Below are 17,663 nucleotides of genomic sequence, written 5' to 3'. Positions count from 1 at the left end.
GTTCAGATTGTTTTCTGTGAGCACAGTGCTTTCTGTTCATTTAAAGGGAGATAAAGAGAAAAACAAAAGCAAACTAAACAAAAATGTTGGTTATTCAATTCAATGTGTCATGGCCATTTAAAAATGCCAGTATTAACAAGATTTTCACATATTTTCACAATAGATATTGTACCAAAGCAGTTTTACAAAGAATAATGCTTTCTGAGTGAGACAAAATATTTGGACCTTTGTATGCTTACGTGTTTATGCTTATTTATTTGTATTCATTTATTTTTTATTATTTCTTTTTACATTGTATTGAGATACGATAGTAGAAAACTAACAGGAAAGTTTAGGGAAAACAGAACTGGGACATTTTTACTTATTTGTTTATTTATTTATGTGTCATGGGAGCATTGCTTTAATTCCAGTGAAATTTACAGTAACTTGAACCTGGAATAAACTGAAAAAGTGAAAATGAAAAATAATAATACTAATAAATATTTTGTGACTAATAAGTTATTAAATGACAAATAAAATGTAAAAAATATGCCATTTTTACTTGTAGGTTTTGGACTCCACTGTATATAATACACTGATATACATTATAAAATTTCTTCTTTGGATTGCTTGAACGAAATTGTAATCCAAAGGGCTGTTATTTAAAAGATGCACTGTGCTCTGATGCCCATTGAACCCTAGCTATCAGAATCAGTGGGTAATCACTGGCTCCATACTGTGTCTAGTGAATGTACTGTCCTCCAGCCAGTCTCTCTGCACGATAAGCATCAGTAATCCAGAACTAAACTGGAGTTCCCACTGGTTTCCGTATAGGAACATAGGAGCTGTGAGCAAATCTGTGATGTTTGGCGGTTTTGTATGTGGAATTCTTCCTCGACTGCTGTTCTGAGACCAGTTTCACTGTTGCCCTAAAAAAATGAGGAACAAGAAGTGGGTTTATATAGATGTTGGATCTGCCCACAAGGCAGAGTTGATTGTGAGGAACGTCTGGCTGCTGAGCGGGTGGTTGGCTGTCTGCCTGTCAGGTGAGAGAGACGACAGTGCAGGGCTGGGGATGGTAATTACACCAACCTCTCGAACAGCGGGAGTGGAAACATTGGAGTGTTTTCAAGCTGGAAATGTGATCTGTGCCACAGTTTGGGGTGAATCAGGATCTATCACCTTTGTTAAGCCTCACCGTCAGGTTCTCACATCTGTAATGTGTGAAAATGTTGGCTTATATTGAAATTCTTTCATTTGTATTTCTTATGTTCTCCTCTTTCTCTCTCTCTAGCACTCAGATCCATTTCACAGTGGCCATTGATTTCACTGCATCCAATGGTAAGGATTGCTTTTTTCAGTGTTGATTGGATTGGTTCTCTATGCTGTTGACCAACAGATCAGAATCTGATTTTGCCTTAATTTATGATTTGTCTCTCTCTTTAAACTCTAGGGAACCCTTCTCAGTCTACCTCCCTGCATTACATGAACCCCTATCAGATGAACGCGTATGCCATGGCGTTGAAGGCCGTGGGCGAGATCATTCAGGACTATGACAGCGATAAGATGTTTCCTGCATTGGGCTTTGGAGCCAAACTTCCTCCTGATGGCCGGGTTTCCCATGAATTTCCCCTGGTACCTGTTACCTATATATGATAGATTATGTGGATTTCACAGCTAGCTGGTGCACATTTCTGTTTGTATCCTAAATGCGTGCCATGATTTGTAGACACTCTGAATAATGTTGGTTTGTGAATTTTAATGTGTGAGGGTATGTATGGTTGTTTTGAAGTATTTATTTAGTTGTTTGCACATATGTTGGTGATATTGTAATTAGTAATGCTCGGTTAAATCTGTTTAATGTGTAAATAAGGCTCTCCTGACACTCCTGCTCATTAACGTTACCCAAGCATTCATGATGCGTGTGTGCCAAACCCTCATCTCGTCGAGCATTTTGAGTCTCCTAATTAGTTTTCGCTCGCTCTTTCTCTTTTAGTCCTCCGTCGGCTACTGTACTCCTCCTTCCACCTCTTTTTCCCTGTGCTGGAACTTAGGATCATGACTATTCCTTTTCATTCTTGCTGCTTCACTTTTCAAGTATCACTGTCCTTAGAGCATGAATAATTATCCAATGATGAATCATAAAATACCGAACAGATTCTGAGATCCCTAAGGCCGCCACACTAGAGAAAGTTTTGATGGTACGTTTAAAGAATATGAATGTGCAAAATTGGTTTTTAGTATGCAGCCTGAGACGCATAATCGCCATTTAAATCAATTGATTCGCAGTAAAATTCATTGATGTGGCACAAATTCTATTGCATAGACACCCAGATGAATACTCTATGCTCTAGAGTTTTATATTCAAATGAATAATGACGGATATCTTGAGAAATGTAAAATATTCTGATAAGTCTGCTGAGTTGCCCTTGATAGTAGAGGCATAGTGTTAACTGATCTCTGGTGTTCTCTTTGAAGAATGGTAATGTAGATAACCCATACTGCAATGGGATGGAGGGTATCCTAGAGGCTTACCACGAGAGCCTGAAGACTGTCCAGCTCTACGGACCCACCAATTTTGCTCCTGTCATCAACCATGTAGCAAGGTAAGAAAAATGCAACAGCATTTGGTCAAAGGAGCATGCTGGCAGAGTTGAAAACTTATCCTGTGTAAACCAGTGCTGAGATTGATTTCTACACTCAAATGAATAGAAAATGCTCCTATTAAATGCTCTTTGCTCAGTCAAGCAAAAATGTTAGTCATGACAGACTTTATTTTGAGTTTTGCCTTTACAGTTTTGGAAAAACAAAAGACATTTTCATCTGATGTTTTGGGACTTGTTGGCTAAGAAGGAGTTACACCGCACTCACGATCACCAAGGTGCCAGACAAACAAGGCTGAAAATCAAAAAAAATAAACTGTCTGCACACTTGAAATCCTTTAAGCAAATTTTATCACCAAGCTTTCGGTCAAACGACCATCCTCAGGGTATGCCTGTTTGACCGAAAGCTTGGTGATTAAATTTGCTTAAAGGATTTCAAGTGTGCAGACAGTTTATTTTTTGGGACTTGTTGGCTAAAACTTCATAGCCAGAGTCGACATCTTAAATATTAGAAAAACAGGGGCTCATAGAACACAGCTGATGATCTTTTGGAGATCTTTTATCATAGTCACATTTACTATTGTTTGGTGAATGTTAAGGCCAAATATAGTCAGTTCAATAGGAATCTGTACAATCTGGAATTTGGCTTGAGGGTGAAAGATTCTCCCACACAGATTTCACATCGTGTTCATGCTGGTCACACAAATGTGTTGATGCTAATTACTAATAGTGTCACTAATGTGCCCTTACATTTAAGCTCACTGTTTAGGGTGCTGCTTCTGTTTGAATATTCTTCAGGTTGTCCCGGGTATTGATGTATGAAGGACAGTTTTCACCTTAGAGGAAAAAATAAAACTAATAACTGTCAGATGAAAATAATAAATAAAACCATATTGTGACATGTGAAGTCGCATCTGTGAGAAATAGTCAAATGTCACAGAGAAAGAGAAACAAATTAAATATTTAGTCACTGTTGTGAGAAACAAAGTAACGAGAGATATAAGCATTGTAATTGTGTAACACAGTTGAAACTGTCAGAAACAGTATCAACTGTGAGAAAAAACTATTGAGAAACAGAGATAAAATATAAAGTGATAAATTTTGAGTTATGAAGTCCCGATTATGAGAAACAGCTGAAATTGAGAGAAAACTGAGAAAGTCACAATTGTGAGATATCACAATTATGTGCAACAAAGTGACAATTGTGAACTATAGGCCTGGTTTCATAGACAGGGCTTAGCCTAAACCAGGATTAGGCCATAGTTCAATTAGGACATTTAAGTAATTTTTATAAACATGCCTTAGAAAAAAACATTACTGGTGTGCATCTCTAGACAAAACAAAGGCACTGATATATTTTAAGATCAATCAGTACAAGTTTCTTTCATTTGAAACAACTCAGACTTGCATTTTAGTCTAGGACTAGGCTTAAGCCTTGTCTGTGAAACCGGGGGATAAAGTGTCAATTGCGTAGCTGAGGTATAAAATAATAATTACAAAAAGTCGCACTTGACTTCTTCTGTTTTGTATTCTGAGGCAGACACAGGCTTTTGTTCTCATGAACACTATAGCTTATGTAATAGTGATTGTACGTATTGTCAAAATGATGATTTAACAAGCATAAAGTATTTGTTTCATGTTGCTGTGACCGTGTGCAGACCTCCGAGAGACCAGATCTCCTGTCATAGCTTCTGTAAAGTGTTTTGCATCACAAAGAGCATTATGGGATTTTGATGAAGGCAGAAGAGCTGTGTCAATAGCACAGGGACGTCCCAGAGCAAATATATATATGCATGAGGCTCAGCGCTGAATTCTAAGTGTTCACTGAGGATGCTCATTCTTTCATTATTCATCCGCAGTGTTAAAACAAACAATCAACGGTACCAGCATTAACAGATTTTCATATCTGGGTTATGGTTCATTTGGGTGATTTGGATCATGACGGTTTCTGCTAATATGTTTGTTAATGTGAAAATGTGATTGTGTGTGTATTTGTTTGTGACTGTGCACAGGTATGCTGCAGCAGTTCAAGACGGCTCGCAGTACTTTGTGCTTCTCATCATCACTGACGGTGTGATATCAGATATGGCTCAGACTAAAGAAGCCATTGTCAATGTGAGTTATCCTTGACCTTTCTCTGTCTCTCGCCTACTCTCTTCAAAAACTGTTTACATCATCATATTCTGGTGCAACACTGCATCACAAGTGCCCCCCAGGCAAAGTCAAAGAAGACTTAAGGTGCTTTTTGGTTCTTCCGGAGGTCCTCTCTGCACCTAATGGGATTCGCCTGTCTCCGTTGCTATGGTTACCCAGCAGACTGGATTTAAAGGGAATTTGCGACTGTTTAGTCACATTATTAAAACAGCCACACCTTCCTTTTAAGATCTTGCCTGCTGCTCTGTCTCTTCTTCACCCTCTACCCATGATGCTTTGGATCTCGGTCACACGGGAACATTTCTGCATTGACTGATACGGGTTCATGCACTTTGAATGACTGAACACTTCATGTGCGTTATGCGTTTTTATGACTTGAGTGATTTTTATTGAAGTCCGCTATGGAAAGTCCACTCTTATGCTTTTTTCTGTTGGTCTTTTTAAACTGATTAGATTCAAATGAGCATTTTGAAGTGTTTCTCGTATCACTCTCTCACTCTGACTGCTGATTCTCTGCACTCACAGTGATTTGGCCTCTTATATATATTCTAGCTGAAGTAGCTGAAATTAGATGTAGGTTAATTCCATGGACTGAATGGTCATTGGTTTTTGTTAGAAATAATTTTGACCATTGGTGTTTTTCGAACAAAAATTCTAAATTCTAAAATTACCATTTTGATTTATTATTTAGTCTCGTTTCCCAGTAAAAATATCTAAACATCTTTAAATAAACTTGAGAAGCAAAGGTATTTTTTAACCTTTTTATAAGTCTCTTATATCTGTATTCTTATAGAGCAACTGAGGGTAAATGTTTTAATAAACAAAAATCTAATATACTACAGCTACACTGTAAATATTTTAATCAGTATTTCTGTCTTGGTTTACAGTATATACGATATATAATTTTTTTAAACATGTAAATAAAACAAGGATTATTGGAGTATGTTTTACGAAAAAATATTATTTCAGCGTCTCTACCTCAAAATTTCATTTTTGTGTTAATGTTAATTAATATGTTTATTATTTTTTTATTATTACATAATTAATATGTTGCTTCCCTAGTAAAAAAGAATATATTCAAAATACTTTTATTTCATACGAAGTTCAAATTTATTAACATATTTAATGAAATATCGCTCAAGACTTAATGGTATAAAAATTTTAATTAAACTTTACCTGGAGTGCTACTTGTGCACAATACACATTTCTTAAAATTTAGCCTAAAATGTGTTTTAATGTCATTATTAATGCAGATTGTATAATCTTTGGATAATATAAGTGTACCTGAAGTGTACTTGCAATAGTTCCATTTTAGCACAATCAAATCTACTCCAGTATATCTTTAATTGGACTTCAGCACTTAGCATAAAATAAATGTATTTCAAATACATTTTAGTATATATATATTTTTATATATATTCTACTTTAGAATACACTAAAGAAGGTATGTGGCTCAGCAGACAAAAAACACTGTAATTCACAGTGTTTATTATAGGCTAGCTGCAAATGTGTCACATCACATAATTCACAGTAATCCGTACTTATTTCATGGCTGAGAGAGGTATTTGTTAAATGAAAAAAGTCAGGAAAACAGGGAGAAACAAGAGGGAGAGGGAAAGTAAACAAACAAGTGAGGAAGAGAGATTGCGAGAGAAGCACTTGAAGGAAAGACCTACAGGAAATAGAGCAGTGAATTCATGAAGTGTGTGTGAAATGTGTTTGTTTAGACACATCTTCTCAGCTCTATTTCTTTTAACACATGACCGCCTCTGTCCCCCTTGAGCATTTCCGGAAATTCTGACCTACTTCCAACCCCATAAATATGTTTTTATAATCCTTGCCCATTGGCACCAAGCACTCAATGTCCTGTCTGCACAATGCACACAGACAGGGATTGACTGGTAGACAAAAAACTGCCTGGGACCAATACCATCCCCATCACAACACAAGTGGATAAAATAATTATTGCCTGTATTCATTTATGTATTATGGGTATAAAGGTATTCATACTAAACATGTATAAGAAATATAGAAAAATGCTGTTAATGTTCATATACCTTGCTGTTACAATCTCACGTGAAAAGTTCAGAGCAACTTTCCCTCCTGTAAGTTGTGTGTGCTGTTAATGAATTCGAGACATGTTTTCCTCACCTCATTACGTTTGTCTTTTTTTCCCTTATCTGTAAATATTAAAAAGTCAAGCAAGTATTTCCATTTTGCAAAAAGGCTTGTTGACAGCGATTATTAGACTTCACAGACTTCACATAAGGAGCGCAGCACGTTCACACAAACATGTACCAATTAATATGTTATTCTTTAAACAAACAAAACCTCACTGAATGCTAGTAAAGCAGAGTCAGAAACAAAGAAACATACAGTGAAAACTACTATAAATATATTTCATTTATTCATATTAATCTCCATTATAGGTTTGAAATTCTAAAAGAAGTAGTTAGCTGATTCTGCCTGACAATTTATAGAGTCCATCTTTTGGTTTCCCACATAAAGCTCAAGGGTTATTGAAGAAATCGATCGGTGAATCGTGGTAATTAATGATCTAAATCACTCGTTTGGTTTGAGTAGTTTTCCAGGTCCCACAGTTTAGGGTTTGTTTGTTTGTGCTGTGTGTGTGTGTGTGTGTGTGTATGTGTGGCTCTTTTTCATCTAGTGTGATGTGCTTTTGTGTGGCCCCCGGTGAAATTCCAATTCTAACTCCATTATAGCCCGCAAACTTATCAGTGTGACTGAGGGTGTGTGTCCAGTCAGCTTTATTCGACAAATTATTCATTCCTCTCAACAGGCTTTCACGGGCCCTCTGGGGGAGCTCTTTTAAAATTCAGACCCTCAGGAGCCTTTAATATTTCTCTCTTTATATATTTGATATATTAAAGGTATATTTCATTATAATCTATTCAGATTACATTTCATAGAAATCATGTTTCCTCTTGTATGTATTTCCTGTATTTAGCCTTTTTCAGCTGGGATCATGTGTGATGCATTATATGCAATTATTTTTCATTTCAAACCACCGGAAGTCTCTTTGGGGAGAAAGTGAGTTTTGTTTCTCTGAATATCCTGTGGTTTTCTGGTTATCCGCTGTCACTGGTAAGCAGCCTCTGAGCTAGCTCACTCTTTACTTCTGTGATAAATGGGATTCGACCTGTCAGTCAGGCATCATATCAGGAACAGGGACAGTTAGCAAGGAGAGAGAATGTTGATCCAGGAGGGCTCTGAATAATGCATGGCTTTCACCTCACTGTATGTTAAAAAAATCACGCTGTCAAAATATTCTTTTCAAGCCATCACAGTCAAAGTCCCAGCGCTCTTTCAAACCTGACTGGCTTAACATGTTCGGAAATAGACAACTCGTTTTCTTTTGTTACTGCTATCACAAGCTGTGTATTAAATGTATAAAACTGTATTTGACCCCAAAATTATTATATTTTACATAAGGAGAGTTTTTGTTTTTTGATTAATATTAGATTCTTATTAGACTGTAAAACAGCTAAATGATTCAGTAAAATAACTGTAATATACAATTGTGGCCAAAAATATTGGCACCCTTGGTAAATACGGTCAAAGAAGGCTGTGAAAATTCATCTGCATTGTTAATCCTTTTGATCTTTTATTTAAGAAATTCACAAAAAATGATCCTTTCATTCGATAATAAGAATTTAAAATGGGGTGAAATATCATTATGAAATAAATGTTTTTCTCTAATGCACATTGGCCACAATTAACGGCACCCTTTTATTCAATACTTTTTGAAACCTCCATTTGCCAGTTTAACAGGTCTAAATTTTCTCCTATAATGCCTGATGAGGTTAGAGAACACCTGACAAGAGATCAGAGACAATTCCTTTATCCAAAATCTCTCCAGACCCTTTAGATTCCCAGCTCCATGTTGGTGCTTCTTCTCTTCAGTTCACTCCTCTCATTTTCTATAGGGTTCAGGTCAGAGGACTGGAATGGCTATAGCAGAAGCTTGGTTTTGAGCTCAGTGACCCATTTCTGTGTTGTTTTTGAGGTTTGTGTTTGGGTTATTGTACAGTTGGAAGATCCAAACATGGCCCATTATAAGATTTCTAACAGAGTCAGTCACTTACTGATTTTTTATCTGTTGGTATTTGATAGAATCCATGATGCCATGTGTCTAAACAAGATGTCCAGGACCTCCAGCAGAAATATTGGCCAACAACATCAAAAATACAATTGTATATTTCATTGTACACAAGGGGTACTTTTTATCTCTGTGTGCACCAAACCCATCTTGAGTGTTTGCTGCTAAAAAGCTATTTTTTTTAGTTTCATCTCACCATAGAAGCCAGTCCTATTTGAAGTTCCAGTCATGTCTGATAACTGAATATGCTTTAGTTTGTTTTTGGATGAGCTAGGAGAATTTTTCTTGAAACCCTCCCAAACAACATGTGGTGATGTAGGTTCTGTTTGACAATTCTTTTAAGGTTTTCTGAACCTGAGACTGCAATTCTTCAACTGTGATCCTTGGAGAGTCTTTAGCAACTCAAACTCTCCTCCTCACTCTGCATTAGGATGATATAGACACATGTCCTTTTTCAGGCAGTTTCATAACATTCTTAATTATTGACCTGATGGTGGAAATGGGAATTTTCACTGCTCTAGCTCTTTTCTTAAAGCCTCTTCACTAATTTGTAAAGCTCAATTATCTTTTGCTGCACATCAGTAATATATTCTTTGGTTTTTCTTATTTTGATGGATGATTAAGGGAAATTGGGCTTTGTGTTCCGTCCTCCTTATATTTCTGTGAAACAGAAAGCCATGGCTGGATAATTTCATGTTTATAATCATGCTGGAGTGCTGAAAATTGTGAATATGAATGGGAATATACTTCAGAGATATTTTACTCATAAGAATTTCTAGGGATGCCAATAATTATGTCCAACGAGTATTTGAGAAAAACCTTTATTTCATAATGACATTTCCCCAATTTTAAATTCTTATTATCCAATGAAAGGATACATTTTTGTGCATTTTTTAAATAAAAGATCAAAAGGATTAACAATGCAGATTAATTTTCATATCCCTCTTTGATCATATTTACAAAGGGTGCCGATATTTTTGTCCATGACTGTAATGATACTAAGCCAATACAAGTGCAAGATATAATGTTGTTCCGATGTTTTTTCTTCTTTTTTTTTTTTCTGTACTGTTCGGTGTCGAATAGGTCAGTACATTACAGTAAATCTGAATGATCTTAACAGAAATTTTGAATTCTGAATAATCAAACAGTAATTTTAGGATCGTATCTGAGTATGTAAACTGTTCATCATGAAGTAGAATTTATCTTCTCTGTTTTCTTTTCTCAGGCAGCAAAACTACCTATGTCCATTATTATTGTTGGAGTTGGCCAAGCTGAGTTTGACGGTAAGACATGAAACTATTGTTATTTCGTTTCACCTTTACATCTCTTCTACTATATTCTCCATTTTCTTTTCTCTTTATTTACTCTTACTATATTTAATGTATTGCAAACACAAGAAGAAAATGTTCTACATAAACCTTTATTGCCTGTTTGTACTCAGCATCTTCCTTACTGTTTTTTAACTATTATCTCAGCTAATAATAGTATTCCCACATGGAGGTTTAAAACTTGAATGCATAAATGCAACTCCACAGTTTGCATTCCCATAAAGTAGAGTTTCTTGATGAGAAGTCACCTAATTGGTAAGGTTTTTGGACTGATAAACAGATGTCAACACGCAGATCTCACAGCTGTTCAATATAATTAGCATGTCTCACCATCTGCTATTAGTATTTGTGTTTGGATTTTCATAATGTTCCAGCAAAGAGGTAAATGTTGGTGTCATGCTGGGGCGAAAGGCTCCAGATTGTTTTATTGGCTGGAGGGCAGATAACATGATGATCTCACTTTTTAGCCATGGTTGAACTGGACGGCGATGATGTAAGAATATCCTCAAGAGGAAAGCTGGCGGAGAGGGATATTGTACAGGTACATATGTACTATATATTTATATATGTAGGAATTCATATGTTTACACACACACACACACACACACACAATATTTGGTGGTGAAAAGTGGTCAGTAATTCAGGATTGTTCTGATAGTTCTGATTCGTTCATAATCACTGTTTCGGTTGGGAATGTAATATATGCAATTCTCAGCAAAAGCAGAGTCAAAGTAATATAACTCTTTGGAGAAGTTTCTTAAGGAATAACTTTAGGTGACCTACATTTACAGACATCTCAGATTCAAAGTACACTGCAACATCACACATGAAAAAAATAAGCTTACAACAAAAACAACAACGCTTGTACAGCCTATAAATAATGAAAGAATCCAGAGTATTTTTTTTGTGTGTGTGTGAGGAACAACTGGGTTACATTGTTTACATGGGTATTTCAGTTACTTAGACTTGAAAAAAAAAACATGAAAATTATTCAGGGAATAAATTAAACCACTATAGCTAACTGCTTTTTAATCTTATCTCTGCCTGCAGTTCGTACCATTCAGAGACTACATGGATAGGACAGGAAACCATGTCCTGAGCATGGCACGGCTTGCCAAGGATGTCCTGGCCGAGATCCCGGATCAGTTAATTTTATATATGAAGTCAAGGGGCATCAAGCCCAACCAGACACCACCAGACTACAGCCCACCTGGGCTCAGCCCAACCCCCACCGTATGAGTTTACCCAGCCTGCTGAAAGAAAACAGGCGATGTTATGTCACCTCCAATTTGGATCTCGTTTAAAATCCAATACAACTGATTCAGTGGGAGGCGTCTAGGAGAGCGGATGGTTTCAATTCCCGGTTTTTTGATCTCATACACAGGAGAAATTGAAAACTCTATCTGTGTTCTGGAGGTTGAACTGAAGAGAACAGTACTTATTGATCTGTGAGTTGCTGTCCTCCTCATAATTTCTTCACGAATTAGCCAACATTTATAGTTTGAATCAGTCTCATTCAGATTCATACGTCCAACTTTGCTGGATATATGGAGAAGATCTGAGCAAGCAATGCAATTTTCTGCTTATTTAAAATCTCTAACATCTCAACATCTATAAAAACACTCTTGTGTGTCATATAGCATGTGAGGGGGACTGTGTGTTATATTAAGAAAATCTCCCTTGTATCTGCCAGAGGAGGCAAACAAGAGCACCCCTAGAAAGTGTGATTTAAAAAAAAAATAGTGAAACTATAGGTGGTTGTTTGAAATATTATACCCTGTAGTATTACAATTTAGTGAAACTGTTTGATTTGTTTCTAGAATTTGTAGATAGTTGTGTTATGGTGGTTTGGGCAAAGTCTTTTTAGTACAAAGTTATATTTCCCATTGCAGTGTCCCATTTATAGCTTTTTAGAGCCATGATAAACAAGATTTTCTATTCTAAAGCATGAAATCCAGGTAAAAACAATTGTTCATGGCATTAATACATTGTATTAAATGTATTTACGTACTTTAGATGAAATTAGTTAAGAGAAATCCACTGTAAAAGTCTAAGAGAAGCACAAATATTTTCTTAAAGCTGTATCATTTGTAAATGTTAATCAGAAGTCACAGATTCAGATTCATTACTGTACACAGACTGAAATTTCAGGAACAATCAGCTCACCAAATTTACTTTAATTTGCCCCTCTAATTCCTAAATACTCCAGAGCCGGAATATCTTGATATTGTACAGCAGCTCCTCAGACGCATGTGAGCCATCAGGGGAAACATGAGAGATACCTCGCTGCTCGCTGCTAAAGATGATTGGAGATGAGGCAGCGTCTGCTGTTTCTCTCATAGCACTGTCTGACTCACCTGCTGTCACGCTTAACCTTAGCTCCCTCATTCCTGGGATTTTCTCTGGTGTTTAAAACACTTTTCTATTCTTCACCATGACAGGAATTATTTTACTGGTTTCAAAAGATGAAAGACTTATTGCATGCAGCTGAAATTGCATTACTCGCAGTGCAAACATAATGCCGTTTTGTTTCTAGCTGTAAATATTTTTTTGCATTGGCGTAATAACAGAACAAGCATCGAGCACAATTAATTTCATAAACTTGCCTTACATACAGTAAGTTTACATTAATAATGGATAGCAAACATAAATTAGAAACAGTATTTAATATGCAGTATTATTACTAAGGAAGCGCATGTAGATAACATAAAACCTTAATAGGATTAAGATATTCAGTTAAATCTCATAACAATGTTAGCTGTAAGATTTATTCTTGTCTAGCATACAGCCTCTTTTGTCTGAGGTCCATTTTGAAAATACATAATCACTATCACAGACAAATCTGTTTGTATCAGTAAATACTGACTGACTTTTTTTGGACAGCAGGGCCGTTTATACTTGTTCTTACCCACAGTTTTGATACATTTTCTCCTTGTCCGGTTAAATTTTTATATCTTTGCTTGTTTGTCAAAACTTGTACCAATGTTTTAGTTTTAGAACATGTATCTGTTATTTTAGTGTAGATTATGAACTGTGAAGATGAACTGCAGTTTTATTTTCAAATCTCCACTGGTCGTGATGCTACAAAATCTGCTCCCGGATAACAAGACAATGTGTTTAAACACACTTTCTTTTACAGAGTTATTAGCACACCTGGAGTTACTGAGAATGAAGTGATCCATCAATCAATTAGGAGGTGAAGATTAAGTCTGACAAAGGGAGCATTGGGTGAAAGGGTTTGTTTGAGAGTGTTAACAGGTGTATTGATTTTAAAGGCTTATTTACTCTTCATTTTATATTGTTAATGGATAGTTAATAACTAGAAGATAATAGTCCTTTGACTGTTGAGAAGAACATTATTTTTCATGTTTCTCCTTTATATTTAGCTTTTTTTAATATTGAATTCTGTTTCTCAAATGTAAGCCTGAAATTTCTACTAGCATAAATGTAACCATTTTTTTTTAAATCCTGTTTAATATTTATGAGTGCATTGCTGCTAGGTGGCTTGTAAATCCGAAGAACAAATTACAGGCATCCTGAAACACATGTATATCACGATCCAGAGAATGTTAATAGGTTAATTTTATGGCATGGTGTAAATTTTGCAAATACTATTTTTTTTTATCCCACTATAATAAAAGTCATATAGCAGTTTACAAAACCATTGCGAAGAGATAATAGTAAGAAAAAGTGTAAATTATGTGTTAAAGACGTGGCCCTTGTCCAGTGCCAACGTTCCCTCTGTGAGATATGCATGATTGTGCCAAAATAGCCGATGGGTTCAGTGACGAACTGGCCTATAAGCCTCTGTTGCTCATCTCATAATCGAAATCCAGAGCATGACGCATCCCATCCTCGCTATATTCCTTTTCTTTCTCTCGTTTTGTCTTCTTTGTCTCTCTTTATCTCAGTCGATATGCATGATGAGCTATTTCCAAACTGAACATAGAACATTGCTGTTGTCATTCCCGTGGTGTGTGTGAAATTTGTAATGGATTGCCTTAAAAATGACAATGAATAAAACAATGACAACGTTTTTCGAGAAAATCAGAGAGAGTTTTTTTTTGTATGCATGAGTTTCTTCTTCATGAATAAATCCATCAGTTACTGTTGGAGTCTATTACAAACTGAAGCAGTCTTTAATGGGGGAGCAGAGAGATTTTCTCATTAACTCATGTTAGATGCCACGACTGGGCCCTCCAGAGACAGGTGTGCATTTACATAAGTCTATTCCCTTTAGTTCCTTTGGGTATGTCACATTCATTGTGAGCGATTAGTCACTAGCCTCTGACCGCAGTGTTTAGATGATGTACATGGGTGAGTTTCCTCTTCTCAAAGGGTAAAATACCATGAAATGTAATTAGCTAGTTTTTTTTTGTGTGTGTGTGTGCCGACACTGCAGAAGTTCCAATCTATGCAGTGTTCATTACGTTTACTTTCTAGATGCTAAATGCTAAACGATTGCTATTTATTTTAGTCATTTTATTTAGTTGAAAATAGACTGTCATGATGCAAATAGAAAATAAACTCTAGTTGAGAGATGGGTAGAATTAACTAAGTCACAAGTATTGCTTAGACTTGTCTTTTAATCAAAGTCTTTTTGTCATTGCCGAACAGTGGCAAGAAGAGAACTCGCCATCCAATCAGTTGGCTCCCTGGAGCCGGTTGGTGTGTTTCCTTCCTCAAGAGCACCTGCAGCATTTAATAAGATTCACTTCTGATACATCAGATGCATCACCTGAATTGAAGGACGGGGGTGATGTATTGCTGCACAAAATTTATTTGTTTTCTCTCTATAGTAAAAATGCATTTGCTAAATTGCCATCCTGCTTCTTGGGGCCTTCAGCTGCTCTATAATAAGTGGAACCCTTTGAAATCAAAAGCTATTATTCAGTGTTACAAGGGGAGATGGAGACTCACAATTCTGACAGACTGATTGATGGTCCCTTCAAAGACCACTATATTGGTTTTGAGTGCTAATGCCAAATTAATTTCTTAAATTGCTGTGAAGAACCAGCAAAAGCAATCCATTGGCAACTGTTTTGATTTTGAACGATTCATTTAAAGAACCACCTCATGAGAACACATTTAGCTCAGCTTAGCATAGATCATTGCATCTGATTAGAATCTGATTAGACATAAAAGTTTTCAAATAAACACAAGTTTGTTGGTGAAAATTATTATAGCCTATTTTCATATTTGAATATTTCTCGGAGACCATAGCAGTGTCTCCAGCACCACTTTTAAAGGAACACTCCACTTTTTTTGAAAGTAGGCTAATTTTTTTTTATTCTCCAGATCTGGTGGTAGCACTTTTAGCTTAGCTTAGCTAAGATCATTGAATCTGATTAGACCGTTAGCATCTCGCTCCTATTTAAAACTTAACTCTTCTGTAGTTATATTGTGTACTAAGACCGACGGATCTTTGCTGCCGTACCATGGGTGCAACAGGTGCAGTGATATTACACAGCAACTAAAAAAATTTTCCCCAGCTAGTTTGTGTAGTTGCAGCAATGGCATAGGGGCTATTTTCAGGCTCTGTGTGATATCATTACGCCTGTTGCACCCATTGTGTGGCAGCAAAGTTCCTTGATTATTATGCCGGAATGAGAGTATAGTTCCTAGCCATATTGGCCTAGAAAATAACAAACTCTTTGGTCATTTTTGAGCAAGATGCTAACGGTCTAATCAGATTCAATGCTCTTAGCTAAGCTAAAAGTGCTACCGCCAGACCCGGAGATCAGCTGGATTCGAAAACGGTAAAACACAACTGTTTAACTCTAGGGGAGTTGGGAAATTAGCCTACTTTCAAAAACAAGTGGAGTGCTCCTTTAAAAGCGGTGCTTGAGACACTGCTATGGTCTCCCGAGAAATATTCAAATATGAACATAGGCTATAATAATTTTCACCAACAAACTTCATTTGAAAACTTTTATGTCTGACACACAACCAGATTTTAAAACAGCTGCTGAACTCAGTCATTTAATGGTGAGTCAGGGCAAAAAGAAATTGTTTTCCCCAATCATGTGTCTTTTGTTTTATTTAAAGTTAAAAAGTAATATGTTGTTGGTAAATTAAGCATTTGGCTGTTAAAGGGCTTAGCAGAAATAATGAGTCATAGCTCCAATTATGTTAAAATGCCAGTGGTACTGATAACAGCGCTATTAGAGAGCATCTCTAGATTTATTTGTAAGTATCAGGCTTTTGTCTGTTGTCTGTCTCCATTTCATTAGAGATGTCGGTCTCTTTATGAGACACATGGCTCAAGGGAAGACAGGTCTCAGGTCATCAACATCCTGTAAACACTAATGCTCTTTGTCAACATGCCGTAAGCTAGCCTGCCTTTTAAAACACAAAACAAAAAGTCACTCCAATGAAAAGCATGAGCCCGAAATAGAGAAACCAGGGAACATTTTCACAAATGTCATCTGAAATCTGGGGCATCAGAAGTCTAGAAGAAATCTAGCCCTCAGAAACATCTCATTGCACCTAATAGGTTACACATTTTTAAATAAGTGTGCAGTGTACAGTTTTGACACTTATCTACATTTCAACAAAACGAGTAACAACACGTTTAGCAGTGTATTCAGAGCTGATGAAAATAATCTCCCCGAATGGTAGAAACTGAATAAAATAGAATAAAATCTACATATTCACAATCAGAAATACACAAATGAGGAGTTTTTGTAAACATCTAGCTTGTGTGTTCATTTCAGGCATATTTTAGCCGAACAACAGAATTAATTTGCAAGTGCAGCGAGCAGTTAAATGTGTTTTGCTGCTCAGAAAATTTGACAGACTTGCCATAACACATTCAGTTTACTCTGAGGAAAAGCAGAATAACCTCATGCATCATCATAAGCTGACTCACTTAATCATTGGATTGGGGTTCTGTGCTGTGAAAATAAATGAAATTATGCCAGGCTAACCTAAAATAAAATGAACTAAGCTGATAAAACTGTCAACAGCTGGCATTTTTCATGAATATAATACACGTTGGTGTCCCTAGAGTTTGACACCCAAGAAATAGCTTTTTTTTTTATTTTATTTTTTTTACAGCACATTGTTTGAGTTTATTGACTGCTAGAAAAGAACAAATCACACAAATCAGTGCTTTATGAATGACCAACATTTTATTTTAATTTTTATTGATAGTTTTATTAATACCAAATGTTTTTAATTCCTAAAGTCTGCTTGAACTCCAGTCTGACACCTAGAATTTCTAAATATAATAACATTGGCGAACAGAAACAGAAAAAGTTCAGCAAAACAATATCAAGTGAAATAAACAGAACATGATGTAATAGAACATTTTTGGAGTGATTTAGTGACTTTGTGCATGTCTTCAGCATAATACTTGAGACATTTCTCTGATTTGGTCTTTAATGGCATTTCCAATAAAGTTGTTTTACTCTCTCAATTGCATACCCGAGCACACTTATACTTTACATCCTCTCCCTCTTTTTCTTTCTCATTAAG

At 36.1% G+C, this 17,663-nt stretch overlaps 1 protein-coding gene across 3 annotated transcripts in view; it reads left to right on the top strand.

Moving 5' to 3' along the window:
- The window catches only part of LOC132097764 (copine-5-like), a 65,745-nt gene extending 52,085 nt beyond the window's left edge, over nucleotides 1-13,660 (top strand). For all 3 annotated transcript variants that reach the window (XM_059503681.1, XM_059503682.1, XM_059503683.1), the window contains 7 exons: nucleotides 1,274-1,320; nucleotides 1,433-1,614; nucleotides 2,458-2,585; nucleotides 4,595-4,697; nucleotides 10,082-10,139; nucleotides 10,652-10,725; nucleotides 11,235-13,660. In XM_059503681.1, the coding sequence (XP_059359664.1) occupies nucleotides 1,274-1,320; nucleotides 1,433-1,614; nucleotides 2,458-2,585; nucleotides 4,595-4,697; nucleotides 10,082-10,139; nucleotides 10,652-10,725; nucleotides 11,235-11,423 (781 nt within the window). In that variant the 3' untranslated portion in view covers nucleotides 11,424-13,660. The remainder of the gene's footprint in view (nucleotides 1-1,273; nucleotides 1,321-1,432; nucleotides 1,615-2,457; nucleotides 2,586-4,594; nucleotides 4,698-10,081; nucleotides 10,140-10,651; nucleotides 10,726-11,234) is intronic.
- Nucleotides 13,661-17,663: the final 4,003 nt, after the last annotated feature.

The sequence above is a fragment of the Carassius carassius genome, chromosome 21 (genome assembly GCF_963082965.1).
Source record: "Carassius carassius chromosome 21, fCarCar2.1, whole genome shotgun sequence".
NCBI classification, from domain to species: Eukaryota; Metazoa; Chordata; class Actinopteri; order Cypriniformes; family Cyprinidae; genus Carassius; species Carassius carassius.
This window is presented reverse-complemented; position numbering and strand designations above follow the sequence as displayed.